This window comes from Astyanax mexicanus, chromosome 25, assembly GCF_023375975.1.
Source record: "Astyanax mexicanus isolate ESR-SI-001 chromosome 25, AstMex3_surface, whole genome shotgun sequence".
In the NCBI taxonomy this organism is placed as follows: Eukaryota; Metazoa; Chordata; class Actinopteri; order Characiformes; family Acestrorhamphidae; genus Astyanax; species Astyanax mexicanus.
The window spans coordinates 4062501-4080757 of NC_064432.1; the positions used below are offsets into that span (position 1 = coordinate 4062501).

General features: G+C 41.7%; 1 protein-coding gene across 2 annotated transcripts in view; it reads left to right on the top strand.

Annotated features, from left to right (window-relative positions):
- Positions 1–18257, top strand: part of dlc1 (DLC1 Rho GTPase activating protein) — a 134084-nt gene that overhangs the window by 104689 nt on the left and 11138 nt on the right. For both annotated transcript variants that reach the window (XM_049472219.1, XM_049472220.1), the window contains 6 exons: positions 1017–1098; positions 3050–3113; positions 7063–8618; positions 10068–10247; positions 13586–13745; positions 15020–15227. In XM_049472219.1, coding sequence (XP_049328176.1) covers positions 1017–1098; positions 3050–3113; positions 7063–8618; positions 10068–10247; positions 13586–13745; positions 15020–15227 — 2250 coding nt within the window. The remainder of the gene's footprint in view (positions 1–1016; positions 1099–3049; positions 3114–7062; positions 8619–10067; positions 10248–13585; positions 13746–15019; positions 15228–18257) is intronic.

Genomic DNA, 18257 nt, shown 5'->3' on the forward strand with positions numbered 1-18257 from the left:
CGGAGGCTTATGTGCAGCAGTTTGCATTGTGCTAATTGAAGCGCGGGCCTAACTCGTCTTACAATCGCCTTACAAACGGTGTGGAGGGGGGTGTTCTGTAATCTCTAAATTGTACAATTGTCTAAATTGTACAATTGTTGCTTAAGTGCTTTCTGACAGTGTATCACAACACTGGTTAGGCTTTAATGCTTTCTCTCTTTTTCTCTCTCTCTCTCTCTCTCTCTCTCTCTCTCTCTTTCTTTCACTGTCTCTCTATGTATCTCTCTCTCTCTCTCTGTGTCTATTGAATTGTCATTAATGACTGTGGTCTAGCCGCAAATCCAGAGGAGACGCTGTTTATAAAGACAGAAAAGGCTACTTGAGCACCTATTGTGATTTTTTTTGCCCCCTGCCCACAACACTCACACACTCTCTCTGTCTCTCTCTCTCTGTCTCTCTCTCTCTGTCTCTCTCTCTCTCTCTCTCTCTCTCTGACAAACACACACACACACACACACACACACACACACACACACACACACACACACAAAGACCCCTCCTCCTGCTGTTCATGCTTTTAGCATTGCAGCTGTGTTTGTTTGAATGCCTAAGACACACTTCCTTTACCTATTCAGCAGAGGTGTGTGTGTGTGTGTGTTACACAAATTCAACCCCCCCCCCCCACACACACTCATTCATTCATTTCACCTACCTAACCTCAACCCCCCACCCTTGACTCTTAAATCTCTTTTTAAGAAACCCCCCGCGTCTCTTTGTTTGCAGGCAATAAGCAAATTTGACTTCTGTGGATTAGTATTAGTATTAGTATAGCGACTGCTTTCTAGCTACTAGCTACCTTTTTTTCTAGCTTTATCTAGAACCAAGTCTTTAAGTTCTAGATAAATGTAACCCCCTAACTCTTTACTGACACTGAGCGTTCATGTCCCGCTCGCTTAATCATGCAGGAATTGTGTGTAAAATGTGTGGAATCCTGTCTATAAAAGGTTAATGAGCCGGTTTCCTCTCTTTCACTGTAGATGGTCAGTTCCCGACTGAAATCTCTTCAGTCACCAGAGATCACGACTTTCTGGACACAGATGCCATTGAAGCACTATGCAGGTGAGACACACGTACACACACACACACAGCACAAGACCTATCAACGCTTGTCCGACTCCGGAAACAGGCTGCTTTTATTGCCGGCTCACCTGCAAAGTTTTTTATTGCAGCTGTACGTCCTTAACCTCGTCCCCTATCTCTCTCTCTCTCTCTCTCTCTCTTTCTCTGTTCCTGTCTTTCTCTCTCTCTCTCTCTCTCTCTTTCTCTCTCTCTCTCCTGCTGTCTTTGTGATTGTGTTGTAAACATCCTGTCCTCAGCGCAGTGTTTTTTTTTTTTCTTACGCAATAATGAACCTAATAAATAGGGTATATTTACAGTATGTTATTAATGTACAGTATTTGCATTAATGTACATTGCGTTCCTGCATTTCAGGCCTGTGTTGCATTCTAAGAAAGTTGGGAGAGTAAAGCCTTTACCAATTTGTAATGATGCCGTTCCATCTCAAAGCACTTTAAAGGCAATCGTTGCTGTTATTTTGTCCCAGTGTTCCGGGAAACGCTTAGTCTTAGAGGTGTACAAAAGTTAAAAAATTTCAGGTCAGTCCACCTAACCTTTTACATCTAATCTTTTCTTCCTCAGTCGCGCCTTTGTAATAATGTGTGCAGCATGTGGTTTTGCATTGTGTTGTTGAAAGCCCTAGATATTTCTCTGGGGAAAAAAAAATCCCAGCATTTGTAGCTCAAAGATCCCAAGTACTTTTTATTGCATTAGCATTTACATTTTACTTTTTTTTTTTTTTTTTTTGGCGTTTAGGCATTTAGCTGATTCTTCTCCAGATCGACTTACAAGGTTACTCCTATTACACAGTCGGGCCAATGTAGTGTAAGAGAAGTCTTGTCCAAGGACTCTTATTGGTGGAGCTCAGCATTCTATAGTCACCCCAGGCTGGGAATTGAACCGCAGTCTAACACACAGTGTAGTAGTTAGCTCACTGCCAGGTAGTGGTGCTATCCCCTAGGGGTGTCACGATTCTCTAAGTCCTCGATTCGATTTTATTTCCGATTTTAGGGATTTAAGTGTATTTATTGTATAATTGTTTTATTTAATGCACTAAATATTCTGCAATATTTTTTGCTGCATTATATTATTTTATGTTATATAATTTATTTCGCCACATTATGTTTATGCTGTTATACTCTTATACTATATTCCTGAAATTAATGAATTCTTTTTCTGTTTTCCTATATCGCCAAGTATATAAATACCCTGAAATATCGTGATATTGTTTTAGAGCCGTATCATCCACCCCGAGTCTTTACAAAGGGGGATTGAGTGCAAAGTTAAACTTAATGAACATGTTTTTTGTTTTGTGTGGCCTATAGAAAGTGATGGATATGATGAGAAGAAAGAGAAAGTACTTTAAGAGAGAGCGAGAGAGAGAGAGAGAGAGAGAGAGAGCGAGAGAGAGAGAGAGAGGTGTTTCTAGAGTGAGTGAGGGGTCAAGCATGGCCCAGCTGGAGTGCTCAGACATCTGGAGGCCATTTTGTGGTGCCAGACCCCTTGACGCAGACACACACACACACACACACACACACACATCTAAAGGCCCCTAACTGAAGGTCACATGACCCTAACCAGGTGGTGAATAGGATAAGCCGTGTGTCTCCTTTGTGTTCTTGTCGTCGCCACTCTAACGGCTTCATACACTCTCTACCTCTCTCTCTCTCTCTCTCTCTCTCTCTCTCTCTCTCTCTCTCTCTCTCTCTCTCTCTCTCTTTCTCTCTCTCTCTGTAATCTGCACTTTATCCTTCAGCAGCTCATTATCAGTCAGTCAGTTTCTCTCCCTCTGTCAGTGTGTGTGTGTTGGGGGGGGGGTTTAATGGTTGGAGCAGATGATTGTGGATTAAAGTTTTGTGGGGGCCCCAGGGGTCTTTTCAAACGTGACTTTCGCTAATTCTTGCTTTTCTCTCTTTCTCTGTGTGTGTGTGTGTGTGTGTGTGTGTGTGTGTAGGAGGCTGAACACTCTCAACAAGTGCGCCTTGATGAGGCTGGAAATCACTCCTCAAAGAAAGAGAGTAAGTCAATGTAAATCCCCCTCTTCTTATTTCCGCTCTCTCTCTCTCTCTCTCTCTCTTCTCCTGTCATCTGCTTTAATTAGAGGGAATCTCTCTCTCTCTCTCTCTCTCTCTCACACTCTCACTTTCTCTTTTTTTTTTTGAACCTCTTGTTCTTTTTTCCTACCTCTACCTTTCACTCTCTCTCTCTCCCTTTCTATGTATTCTCTTCTATATCTCTCTCTTCTCTATTTCTGCATCTCTCGATCTCAATATCTCTCTCTTCTTTCTGCATCTCTGTCTCTTCTCGTCTATTTTTATTCCTTTCTTTCTCTGTTTGTCTCCCTTCTTTCCATGATCCATGTCTCTCCTCTTTCTGTATATCTCTCCCTCCTATTCTTTCTGTATATGTTCTTTCCTTTCTCCTCTATTTCCATTTGTCTCTCCCTCTTTTTCGGTGTATGTCTCTCTTTCCTCTATTTCTCTATCTATCTGTTGCTTTCTCCGTTCTTTTTCTTGTTCTTTTCTTTCACTTTCTCTCTTTAATTTTCCTCTTTCATAATCATTTTCCTTCATCAGTTCTTTCTAAATGTCCTCTATCTTCAATTTCTCTATCCTACTGTCTCTTTTTGTCTTTCTTTGTATGTCTTTCTCTCTCTCTCCTTTCTTTTAGAATTTTCTCTCTCTCTCTCTCTCTTTCTTGTTGTCTCTCCTCTATTTCTTTCTATATGTGTCTCACTCTTTCTGTCTCTCTCTCTCCTCTTTCTTCAGCTCTCTCTGTGTTTTCTTTTTGTTCCTCCTCTTCCTATAAAGCTTCTTCATCGCCCTAAAAGGAAGTGGACGTTCTCCACACCCCTCTATTATGGGATGGTCAGTCCGGTGTGGTTACAGAATCTGTGTGTGTTTTTACTCACCCATTCTGTGATCCACGATTTTTTAAATTGTGAGTGTGTGTGTGTGTGTGTGTGTGGAATGCAGCAACAAACAGTGTGTCTGTATAATCAGGGGCCGAGGCCGTGACTGGACCCGGCGGGCCCCGTGTTTATGGCTGGCTTGGTTTCCATGTCCATTTAAGACGCTCCGCACGTCTCAGACAAAGGCGTCCTTGTTGGACACGCAAACGTGTGTGTTCTGCTCTGAAAGCCGATGACCCCTCGGTGTCGTCCGGTGCCCGCCGAGTCAAAGCGAGAGGTCAGAAGCTATCTTAAGGAAGCGATTGTGCCTCGGCTCAGAGCCGCAGGCTCCAGCTATCTGTGGAATGCATTGATCTCCTCGCTCCAGGTCGTGCCTGGTCCCCCTGCCCCCTTCACTCCTCTCTCTCTCTCTTACTTTCTTCTCTTCGCCCCTCCGGCACCTTCCCAAAGTCTCAGGAATGGCTGACATTAGGATTAGGGGTGGATGATCACAAGCTGATCATCAAACCGAGCTGAACTGCTTGAATTTTTGCACCAGGAGTGAAGCAGCATAAAGTTATCCAAAAGCAGTGTGTAAGACTGGTGGAGGAGGAGAACATGATGCCAAGATGCATGATTAAAAACCAACTAGCGTTATTCCACCAAATATTGATTTCTGAACTCTTAAAACTTTATGAATATGAACTTATTGTTTTCTTTGCATTATTTGAGAAAGCTCTGAAAGCTCTGCATCTTTTTTTTTTGTTTTGTTATTTCAGCCATTTCTCATTTTCTGCAAATAAATGCTCTAAATGACTATTTTTTTTTCTTTTGGAATTTGAGAGAAATGTTGTCTGTAGTTTATAGAATAAAACAACAATGTTCATTTTACTCAAACATAAACCTATAAATAGCAAAATCTAAAAAAAAAAATCTTAAAAAAAGTCTCTTCATTTTGATAATAATGATAATAATAATAATGTTATGATAATAATGATATCATGATATTGTGATTCTCTAATACTCAATATATAGCAAAACAATTCTCTAATAGTTACTGAAGAGCATAGGAAAAAAAGAATTGACAACCAATATCTTAACTCTATGCATTTGATTTATGTGCCATCATGTGAAGTAATAAAACAATAATTTTAGGGAGTTTAGAGCTCCTATGACTTTTTTTTAAATTAATCAATACATATATATATAGTATATGTACAGTATATATTTTATTTTTGTTTTTAAGGTAGATATCATCGCAAACAATAATTTACAGGACAAGAAGGAAAAAAATTGCTAACTTTTTAATGGATTTTAGTTTCATTTTAGAAATTTTAGGTCCGTTTTCAGCATTTGTATTGGTCCATTCATCTTTTAAAACTTGGGTCTATTTTTTGGGTCCGTATTCAACTTGGGTCTATTTTTGCATATTTTAAAACGTCAGGGAAAAAAATGAAGTATTCTAAATTAAACCTTATATAAAGATATGAATATGTGTTTCACCTTGTTTGAGTCACTTTTAGTACTTTTGGTCCTGGAAGCCAGTAAAAACAAGGAAAAACTAAACATCATTAGTTGATTAGAATATTAAGTCCCAGTTTTTGCTGTTTCTACCTGTAAAATACTTTAGATTACAGACATTATAAGAAAAAAAACTGTTTCTAAAAACTTTAATACTTTCTCTGAAGGCCTAAAAGACCCTGAATTATTTTTTTTAAGGCTTTTAAGATTTTGCTCAGTTTAGTTCAGTCCAACTTCAGGTATCCTTGGATTTCTCGTCTCATGTAATAGGCGAAATAATCAATAGATACTCTATTTATGGTAAACAACTGGCAACCCCCTTCAGGTCATCACTTCATGCTGGACATACAGTAGAACCCAAAGTTTCTTCAACTGTACTTCGTTCTTTTGGAGAAGTCTCGTAAGGGTAAAGAGTTTCACGTATAAAATTCTCCAAGAGATTCCTCGCCAAATAATGAGCCCACAGTTCAAGGGGTTAATTTGCTGTGCCCGGAGTACTCCTCCTTGAACACAGCTGTGGTTTTGGCTCTATGGGAAGATTTTCATGCAGTCTGTAATAGAGGCCAACGTTTCAGGTCTTCCTCGCTCTGATCAAAGGCTTTGCCTCAGGGGCTGTAAAATAATGGCTGTGGCGAGTTTTACGAACGTTTGACGCCGCCGTGAATGAGGCGCCTCTGACTGGGCTGGCTGCTGTAGCAATGGTTGAACAAATAGAAAGAGCACATCCTGGTCATGCCCAGAAAAATCTAATTCTAGAATTCTACTGGTGTTGGAAAAGTCTAAAGCTTGGAAATTGGAAACCATTAGCATTAAACCGTTTGGGACTGAAGTATAATTCGTCTTGCAGAGCTAAATACAAAGGTTTGCACTTCATTTTCTTTATTGGATCCATCCCTTCCGTCGCTCTAGACCCCTAGAAGTCTTGATTTTGCTGGGTATTCCTGTAGTATAGTAGAGTTTTATGTCTCTACTGCAAAACTCTACTGTAGAGTTTTGCGGTGTTAAATTCTGCTGGGGAGGGAACCAGACCATATCCACAGACCCAGCTGGAGGGCGACCCCCTGAACCCCCACCCCATGATCCCCTGAGGGGGGAATAGATTACCCTGAGTTAAGCTGGGAGAAGAAACAGTGGACATTTGACTCTTGTGACATTGGCTAAGCCAGCCACAGTAACAGCTTTTACCACTCAGTGGTCTTCAGCCAGGCCATATCATCTGGTAGAGCAGGCTGTGGGGGGATGTTAGGACATTCCACTCTAAGGTCAGTGCCGTTGGCTGGACGGTCCACGAGGAGGCCCCTCGTCAGCCTTTCTGAGGTAATCTTTTATTAAAGCAATTAGATTTCAGGCGGTTCCGAGTGCCTTGCCTTGGACCACACAGAAATTAAATCACGTCCACAGACCTTCTCTTGTGTGCTGTACTGCTGCTGAAATGATAAAAGCCTGACCTTAAAGGACATGCTCTTTTCTAGGGACAAGAAAGATGCTTTAAACATAGTACAAAAAAGACACTAACTTAAGCTAATAAAGGTTGCTTGTGTGCTCTTTTTTTTCAGAGTGAAGACTCTGATGATGATGAACCTTGTGCCATCAGCGGTCGCTGGACCTTCCAGAGGGATAGCAAGCGCTGGTCTCGTTTGGATCAGCTGGATCTGGATGTCTTCTCGCCGCCAGCAGGGGATGTTGTGTCCCAGGATAAGCGACTACCAGATGGACCCCTGCAGCGGGAAGGAGTTAACGCTAGTGCGGAGAGCGTTCTAACCGATCTAAGTGAGCAGCCAGAGGTGGGATCCTTGCACAGTGCTGGAAGTGGCAGCCGTGGAGGCTCACGCAGCACGACCATTCCATCCAGCCCTGTTACACCTCTTTCTAACGTCGCCACAGCCTCCACTACCCGTGCTAGCTCTGTTGCTAGCATTTGCTCTTCCGGGACATCTGGTGCTAATGAGGATTCCCTTTCCGATGGGATTCCCTCTCCCTTGGAACATGGAAACTTTCCATTCGAGGCCAAAAGCATCTCAGGAAGCAGTGGAGGTGGTAAAAGCACACGTTCTAGGGCCAAAAGCTTCTTGAAGCGCATGGAGAGCCTGCGGCTGCGCAGTAGCAGCACAGCTTCAAAACGCAAGAAGAAGGGTCTCACTGGCCAGGGCAGGCTGGAGATTGGTGGTCCGGTTTTGAAGGAGGGCTTTGATGAGGAAAAGCTACGCCGGCTGAACTGCATTGACATTGCCACTCTGGACCGCAATGGGAATCGCAATCGCAGCATCTCCTACTCCACCCAGACAAGCAGTGGGAGCACAGGAAGCAGCCAATCAGAGACTAGCAGTGGCAGTGCCGTGAGCACGCCCAGTCCAGTCACAAGAGCACGCAGCCACAGCACGGCTGTCGGCTCTACCAAGCGTGCCGGAATGTACCTGGAAGGTTTTGACCCTTTCAACATGGTTCTGATGCAGGAGAACGCGGACCTAGAGAACAAGAACCGAGGGAGGAGGCTGGGATCTAGCGTGGATGCTGAGAACAACCAACGAAACTGCAAACGTTCAGAGCAAAGGCAAACGGAACACGAGAGGACAGAGGAACAAGGTGGTATGATATTCTTCTTCTTGCCTGAAGGTCACAAGCCTGGCACTTTCCCCAAAGCACTTGCCGACGGTGGACCCTGTGGCCGCGGTGGCAACTTGAACCGCCGCGTGCCCCGGCGAGGCTCTTCCACCTCACTGGACAGTCGGTTGAGTTTCTATGACAATGTGCCCTTTCCTGAAATGGGTGATGAAGAGGAGGAAGAGCCAGAAGGGGAAGAAGATGAGGAAGAGCCAAAGATGGAGGAGGTTCTCGAGCAAGTTAGCGACTTGCAGAGGTTGGTCAGCGGATGGTCGGAATCAGGACCAGGGGAGGAGGAGGAGGAGGAGGAGGAGGAGGAGGAAGAAGAAGGGGACTCAGACTCTGCTCTGGATTCTGCTTCTCCCTGCCCTTCATCACCCTTGCAGAACCATTTAGAGGAGGCAGAGAACGGGAGCGACCAGGAGAGTCCACTTGGTGAACAGGATGACTCGCTCAGTGCCAGAGACAGGCGAGACTCTGGTGTAGGAGCATCTCTTACTCGTACCAACAGGTTAGATGCTTACATATACAATTAGAAATTTTTGAAAAGATGGCATTTGAAACCCATTACAGAGACTTTAGACAAAGCCCAGAAACTTAAGTCTTGTCTTAAGACTTTCACATCAGAGATATAAGGCTTGTCCTAAGGCTTGCACCCAAGAGACATGAGGCTTGTCTAAATACTTACACCACAGATACTTGAAACTTGTCGTAAGACTTGCACCCAAGAGACATGAGGCTTGTCTTAAGACTTGCATCCCAGATACTTGAAACTTGTCGTAAGACTTGCACCCAAGAGATATGAAGCTTTTCTTAAGACTTATACCTCAGAGATATGAAGCTTTTCTTAAGACTTGCACTCAAGAGACATGAGGCTTGTCTTAAGACTTGCATCCCAGATACTTAAGACTTGCACCCAAGAGATATAAAGCTTGTCTTAAGACTTGCTCCTCAGAGATATGAAGCTTTTCTTACAACCGATATATATGAGGCTTGCCTTAAGACTTGCACACCAGAGAGGAGTCTTGTCTTAAGACTTACACTTGGATTGTCATAAGACTCACACCACAGAGATATGAAGCTTTTCCTAAGACTTGCACCACAGAGACATGAATCTTATCTTAAGACTTGCACCACAGAGACTTGAGAATTGCCTTATCTCACACTCAAAAGATACAACACATGATTTAGACTTGCACAGCTGAGACTCTTAGCACCAGACGTGGCCAGAGATAACTGAATCTCTTCTAAACTCAGGTCTAAACCACAATCCAGAGACCCAAGATTAGGCCTAGGTTCAGCAATTCTGTGTTCAGTCTGGTTTCGAGTGAACATTGATCCCGATGCTCACATTATTGTTACACGTAGTGTAAGGCATGCAGAAGTCTTTTCAGGATTCCCACACTTTCCTGGTAATTTGTATGCGCTGAAGTGAAATTCATGTATTTTCTTGTAGTCTCTTGTAGTTGCCCTTTTCCACTGTTTGCCAAGGTACAACCCGAGGATCATGCAGGATTAAGGAATTAGGGAGTCAAAATGAAAATAACGAGAGAGATAGAAATGGGTACTGCAGTGAAAAAGAGAGAGTAGGAAAGAGCTTGTCAGCACAGAGTCTCTTACATAACTGAGTCTTTGAATGCAGCGCTCTGTGGGATATGGCATCCCAGCGGAATCAGCAGGGATTCCGTAAACCCTCCCAGCGCACACACCCTCTATTATGAGCTCTTAATTAGTCCCAGTTGTCGGCAGTTGGAGTTGTAGTGCGACTGAGCATGTGTCGTTGAGTTGGTTGAATGCATGTAATTCCTACACTGTAGAGTGAATCTCTGTGCATGTAAGCTTTTACACCATCGTTGATGATACGAGGTGTTAACCTGGGTGTGATGATTTTATAAATCAGTGGGGATCATACAGGGACGTTGGTGGTTAACCATGTTTGCTGGGTTCTATGTGTCTGTAGGCCCCAGAAGCTACGCTGGCCCAGTTTCCAAAATTCCCACAGACCGAGTGCGACGTCGTCGCTGCTGCAGGTGAGCTGCCAGTCTGTACTGCAGATGAACCTGCTGCAGAAATACAGCCTACTGAAGCTCACTGCACTGCTGGAGAAGCACACGCCCACCAACAAACACGGCTTTAGCTGGTGAGTATCCAATTTTCTGTTTGAAAAGTTTTCATTTAAAGTGACTGTACATTATTTATAGAGATGGTAATTCAAACTTAGGGCACACACAGATCATAAAATTAAATAATTATTAAAAAGGGTCCCCGTTTATTGTCTCAGAGTGGTCCAAGCTGGATCAGGCTTCTTGACTTCAGGGCAATTGACCATGCTCTCTTTGGGTGGCTAGATGGCGCTCTTTTGCTACTTCTTCTAGCTATCACTTCTTGTGTGTTGTTGGTCAGCACAGGCTTCTGTTAGCTGATATATTGATATACGAATCAGTTTGAGTCCTGGATCATGCTTCCTGGCTTCAGCAGCCGGAGTCTGAGAGAGAGAGAGCATAATAGGCCATGCTCTCTCTGGGTGGCTAGATGGCGCTCTTTTAGTACATCCCTCCTAGTGTGTTGTTGATCAGGAAAGCGTAGCCTTCTGTTAGCTGATGTATATTGGAGCTGGGTCACTGCACTGTCCTTCGCGAATCAATTGAAGTTGGAAAAGAGGCAGAGTTTAAGTTCACATATATTGGCGCCTTCACCGTCCTAGTGTTGGGGAGGGTGCAGTCTAATGAGTGGGTGGAGTAAATAACCTGCTAAACTGGGGAGAAAATGGGATAAAGTTAGAAAAAACTGAAAATTAGTGAAATTACTCATTTCTTTTTTCCTATGACTGCCTATAACCGTTCCCAGTTGAGTTACCCAACCCCCAATTCATAACTGATCTGTCCCTTGTAAAAAGAAAAGGGTATTAAGTATATTTTTTTCAGAGTATAATTAACATGGGAAAGTACATACTTTTAAAAATTACGCTTAAGTATATTAAAAATTTAAATTAAGCTTAAGTAGAGTAGTTAAGTATGTGTTTTTTTTACTTTTCTTTTTTTTTTTAATACACTGGAAGTATATTGTAAATGTTCTACTTTGCATATCGATGCACATATTGTGTACACCTTAATGCTACTGGGGAAAAAAACACCCTAAAGTGCACTTTAAACAGTATTTAAGGCCACTATATATTTTTTCCTATCACCACCATGTACAAAATAAAGTGTATTGATGAAAACATATATAGTATTGGGAAATACAGAGAACGTACATTTAATGTGTATTTTTATAAAGTATATTAAATTAAAAATGCACTTTTAGTATTATTTAGCTAATTTGAACATACTTTAAATGCTTTAAATGCTTTAAATACCACAGGACCACTGGCCTCCACATACCGGACTATTAAGTGTGTGTAAGTGTGTGTGTGTGTGTGTGTGTGTGTGTGTGTAAAATATTAGGACATAGGCAGCTCTGTGGTCAGAAACCTGCCTCTAATGAGGGTCTACAGGTTGGTTAACTCAAACTGGACTTCAGCAGATGATCTACTGTAGTACTGTAGTCTCTAACTCTACACCAACAAGGTGGAGACACAAGAGCACTGTTTCAGATAAAGTGGCCACACTAATACACACATGCCTTTTGTTATTTTGTCTTTGCAAAGTGACTAAACACTTTGACGGCGGTGGCAAAGCTGTTATTTAGCCGTAAACACATAGTGACACACACACACACACACATACACACCGCACACATTCCTGCCTGTACAGTTACGAAACCGTTACACATCATACTGGGCAGAAGGCTAATACATGTTTTTAGCAAACACACACACACACATACACACACAGCTGAGAGTCTGCAAGGCAAACAGGAGGTTCAAGGCTGTGTGTGTGTGGATGTTTGGATCCATTGTCTAATCTCTTTCTGTTTATCCTCTTTCTGAGGAAGGTGGAAACAGATTTCAGCTGCCCTCAGCCTCGAGAAGTTTCCTTTACACACACACACACACACACACACACACACAGTTGTAATACGTACAATATCAGGACACAAACATGTACCCAACATGTATTATGTATCTATTTAAGGGCATTTTCACACCTGTAGTTGGTTTCTTTGGTTTGAATCAGTTGATTAGTTCATTTATTTAAAGCGTTTTCTCCCTCAGTTTGGGTTGGTTTGGTTTGGTTTCACACAGGCACAAACCCAAACGCACCAAATTGCGCACCAACAAACCACTCGAGCACATCGTCTGCTCTGATTGGTCAGAGCTGTCTGGCGTGTGAGCAAGAAAGTGCATGTAAACTGCATGGAGCAGCAGGGACAGCTTTTGTTCATAGCTGTGGTAATTAGCGATATCTGGCTGATATATATTTGATTAAAATGTGCCTTAACCGCACTTTAACTCAAATAAAAGAAATATATTCGATAGCTGCGTCAGATTGAGACCAGATCACGTTCTCACCACAAGCGAACCACTTTAAAATTCATTAGTTTTGGCAAATTAATTTTGGCTTCAGCCTTAAGACACTATATTCTTAAATATATATGGACAACCCAGTCTGTCTAGCCCCGTAAAGAAGACTAGACAAGATACCTACCTTGTTGGTACCTACCATGCATAAAGCCCACTACCACCGAGCTCTAGAACAGTGAAACTGTCTTTTCTAAACTTCTGGAGGATGCCCACACCTGTATAAGTTATGAGGTGTTCTCTTGTGAATGAGGTTGACCACTGTTGAACCAGCATGCTCATGGCAAGGCCATTTGAGTGGGTGCCACATGGATTGGACATTCCATTTCCGCAGTTTAAGTTCAGGCATTTAACCTTCTTCGATCCACAGTGATCCACGGATTACCACCAACAGTGGACAGCGCAGTAAGTGTGGTTATGATCGTGACCGGCAGCATCTGGCAAAATTTGTCACTTTCACTTTCAATGCAGAAGGCCCCACATGCATATTCCATAGTCAAGTATAGTGGGTGTTGGGACCTGGCAAAAGTCACGGGACTCTGTATATGGTATCGACGAAGGGAATTATAGATCAACCACACACAGTTTTAAATCAACAGAGGCAGATTTTGGCAGATCTGCCCCTTTAAATCAATATATAATGTCTGCAGTCTGTTGGTTATGATTGAGTTATTTAGTCATTTTTGTTTTTTTTCCGGCATCATGTGCTGAAGGACATCATGGGCTTCAAATTTCACTCCGTCTGACGTCAGCTGCTTATATATTAGATCCGGTGCAAAAATCAAACTTACATAACGGATAAAGCCCGTCACATTGGCCTTTGTGAGTGTGTGTGTGTGTGTGTGTGTGTGTGTGTGTGTTTTCAACAGTGCTTCCTGTACTACTGTAACTGAGAGTTTTAATGGAGAAAATAAATAACTAGTGTAGCTCCATATTCCACACCCCACACACTGAAAAGGGAATAGCCTTATAGGCTAATATATATATATATATATATATATATATGTTTTTTTTTACAGGGCCGTTCCAAAGTTCATGAAGCGGACTAAGGTGCGGGACTTTAAGGACCGGAGTGTGTTCGGTGTCCCGCTGCAAGTGAACGTCCAGAGGAGCGGTCAGCCCCTCCCACAGGGCATCCAGCAGGCCATGCGCTACCTCCGCAACCACTGCCTGGATCAGGTGAGTACAAATCACACAACATACAAAAGCAAACAAAAAAAACCTTAAAAACTTAAATATGCCACATGTCATGGGACTCAAACTATTGGAACCCATTGGCTGACTTTTGCCACGTCCCATAGAAGCTTGATCACTTGACCACATGGGCCAATTTAGCCAGACGCCGCTGGTCACAATCATTCCCACCCACATATCGTACAATATATCACATTCCCAGTACTCTGGTGACTCTGCAGATTGTGAATCTGCAATCTACAAGATAAAACCTCAAAACTTATACATGTGTTTTCGAGCTTTCCCTCCTGACGTAACACCTAGTAAAGGGAATAGGAATATGTCATGTGTGAAAAAGTAAATAACTAGTACTCAGTCAGAGTCTCCTTAAATAGACCAAGGTTTTAGGAGTTTAACAGTCTAATAGCTTGGGGGAAAAAACTGTTACAGAACCTGGTGGTCCTGCACCGCATACTCCTGTATCTTTTTCCAGAAGCCAGCAGGGAAAACAGGGACCATAGTGAGGATGTGAAGGGTCACTGATGATATTGTGCGCTCGGGATATATAGAATATCTAATATATATATATAATATATAAGTAAATTTATCACAAAACAATAAATAATCAACATATTACCAAGCAAATAACCTTCTATAAACATACATATTTATTTGAGTTATCATAGTTTTCATTTAAACCATTTATTCTACCAAGACACCCTAGAAGAACTCTACTTTTTAAGACTGTGGTTTAAACGTGGGACTGCTACTGGGCACGGAAACACACTTTGTCATTTAGAAAGGGAACGAGGGGCGTGTGTGTGTTTGTGGAACCTAGAGGAGTGTCTCTTGAAATATTGGAACTATGGGCTGTGGAAAGAACAGTGTATAAATTATGTAATAGTGGTATTTTTAGCCGTGTGTTTAGGGTACAGTAGTGGGTTATATAAGTCCAGACGCTGAGCGGTTTAAGTCTTTCTTTCCTGTGTTTGGATTTTCAAGATCTCCAAGATCTATCCATCAGCTCACTGTCAGCGCCCGGAGAAAGAAAGAAAAAAATGAAGGAATTCAGAACTTTTGAACGTTATCCAAAAGCAGTGTGTAAGACTGGTGGAGGAGAACATGATGCCAAGAATATGCATGAAAACTGATTAAAAAACCACCAGGTTTATTCCACCAAACATTGATTTCTGAACTCTTCAAACTTTATGAATATGAACTTTATTCGAGGTCTGAAAGCTCTGCATGTGCTGACTGTCCCTCACCTCTTGTACCTGCAGGTGGGGCTCTTCAGGAAGTCAGGGGTGAAGTCTCGGATCCAGGCGCTGCGGCAGATGAACGAGTCGTGTGGGACGGACGGGTGCGGGGTGACTTACGAAGGCCAGTCGGCGTACGACGTAGCGGACATGCTGAAGCAGTACTTCAGAGACCTGCCTGAGCCGCTCTTCACCAGCAAGCTCACCGATACCTTCCTGCAGATTTACCAATGTAAGATCTCACACACACACACACTTACACACACACACACACACACACTCTCACATGCACATCTATTTGATTCTTTTGGTACAGTTTGCTATATTAGACTCTTTTAATATAGTTCAGCTCCATTTGATTCTTTTGGTTCAGTTTGCTTTTATTAGACTAATTTGGTTCAGTTCACATCATTAGACTCTTTTAATACTGTTCAGATCCATTTGATTCTTTTGGTTCAGTTCAGATCCATTTGATTCTTTTGGTGCAGTTCACATAATTTAGACTCTTTTAATATAGTTCAGATCCATTTGACTCTTTTGGTTCAGTTCACTTTTATTAGACTCTTTTGGTTCAGTTCACTTTTATTAGACTCTTTTAATACAGTTCAGATCCATTTGATTCTTTTGGTTCAGTTCACTTTATTAGACTCTTTTAATACAGTTCAGATCCATTTGATTCTTTTGGTTCAGTTCCCGTTATTAGACTCTTTTAATACAGTTCAGATCCATTTGATTCTTTTGGTTCAGTTCACGTTATTAGACTCTTTTAATTCAGTTCAGATCCATTTGATACTTTTGGTTCAGTTCACATCATTAGACCCTTTAATACTCTTCAGATTCATTTGATTCTTTTGGTACAGCTCACTTTTTTAGACTCTTTTGGTTCAGTTCACATCATTAGACTCTTTTAATACAGTTTAGATCCATTTGATTCTTTTGGTTCAGTTCACATCATTAGACTCTTTTAATACAGTTCAGATTCATTTGATTCTTTTGGTTCAGTTCACATCATTAGACTCTTTTATTACAGTTCAGATCCATTTGATTCTTTTGGTACAGCTCACTTTATTAAACTAATTTGGTTCAGTACCTTTTAGAATCTTTTGCTACAGTTCACATTCATTTGATTATTTTTGATATAGTTTATTTTATTAGACTTTTTGTCCAGTTCCTCTTTTTAGACGTTTTTGGTACAGTTTATTTTATTAGACTCTTTTGGTACAGTTCAAATCCATTAGATTATTTTGGTGCAGTTTACTTTTATTTGAAGCAATGTAAGAGCTATCAGCAATAATATGAAGTTTGCAATATTTAATGTAAAAGTATCGTCTTCTGTTTACAGAAAAACTTCAGGGGAATCTCCTGGCAAATGTGCTTCATTTACTACAGATGAAATACACAAAGTGGAATTGGGACATACCTCTTAAACATGTAATGCAAGTGTTTTATTTAGTCCCTTTACCACAGATATGTTATCTGGTGTATCTACAGAACTAGCTCTAGATGTCTCACACACACACACACACACACACACACTCTCAGGGTGGTAGACGTCAGTAATTGCCCTTGGTATGAACAGTTGTGCAAGAGTGCTAAAGCAAAACAAACATATGTATGAGAGGAAATAGCTGTTGGATGATGTGTTGGCAGCTATGAATTACTGCCTATTTTACACAATTTACCAAGTGTGTGATCTCGCCACACACACACACACACACACACACACACACACACACACACACTTACTTACTTACTCATATGCTAGGGCGTCTTCACAGATAGTTAACTGTTCAATAGCGGCTGTATATTAGCCTTTAAATCTGTAGTGGTGAGATGTTTGTGTGAAACGAAGAAAAAACTGACTTCACAACCGGAAAACAAGGCCTGTTGTTTTGTACTCAACATTTAGATCATACTTGGAGTCTGAAACACCACATCAATCCGAAATGACCGAAGCTCTGCGGATGACAACATGGAAAACAGTGTTTTAACAAACAGCCGTCAAAGACTTCTTTATTCCGAATGAAACTCTGCCAGGGCCAGTTCCACCAGAGCCAGGGAAAACCTGCCAAATTCATGGTCTCATATCCATTAAAGTGTACCAAAAACATGGCTGTTAAAGCAGCAGTCCTTTAGTTAATATTCTGTCCTCCATGTGTTTCAGCTATCAACCCTGCAAAGCCAAATATATTCATTGGAGAAACAAAGTTTTAAAGTCTGGTAGTCTTTTTTAGGGATTTTCTTTTCTATGGCAGCTTTTGTATGTAATCTGTGCGACTACAGCGCTGCTAATAGCATTTATACAAGATCTACTGCGAACATGGAGATATCAGAACTATCTGGACGGAATTAGTTTGTCAGGGAGGCCTGTGGTAATTTTCTCTGTGATTTTATTCCCCCACAAGAACGACCATGTACGTGTTTTTCTCAGACGTCCTCTGGTAATTTTTGTCCCGTCCGGACAGACATCTCTGACTTTCGTCACCTTGCGTTTAATAAAAAAGATATTTGATATATTCCACTGCTTTGCACCGTAATTACACTTTGGGTGCGCAACAGTTTCCACGGAGATCCATGTAGAACAACAGCGAGTGGAAATGGAGGAGCTACTGAACACGATGTCATGAGACCGAGAAAGCTAATAAAATGCAAGAGTTTTATCACTGAGTAGAAGTGTGAATAGAGCTATAGTCTTTGCCTGCTGATTTACGCATTGTTGAACCCCCCAAAAAATGGAGAATTTGAACTGAAGAGATCTAATCTGCTCGGAAAAGATCTTGAACCACATTGCACGTTTTAAAAGTACTCTTTTTTTTTTTTTTTTTTTTTTAAGCATTCTTACAGACTTTCACTTTAAATGCCAAATGGAACAGCCAATTCGCTAAGCATGCATGAACCTATTGGCACCATGCTTAAACTAATGCCAAACATGGGTTATAAAGGAATATATAGCCCTCCATCCATTAAGCCGTGGAGCAGTGGAACTATGTTCTCTGGAATGATGGTGCTCCAAATGCTCTAAAATCTAGTAGAAAGCCTTCCTAGCCTTCTTTCCTGGAGATTAGAGACAGTTACTCCAGCAAAAGTTGTCTAGACGCTTTTTAATACTCTTAATTTCAGAAGAAACCATGAATAAGCAGTTGTTCCACCGAAGTATCGCTTTAAATACATGGTTGCATTGTTGCTGCTGGTGTAAATTCAGCCTGCTTTCCATGGCCATTCCTGATTGGGCAGTCAGTCGTATTAGTACTGTATGTTGAGG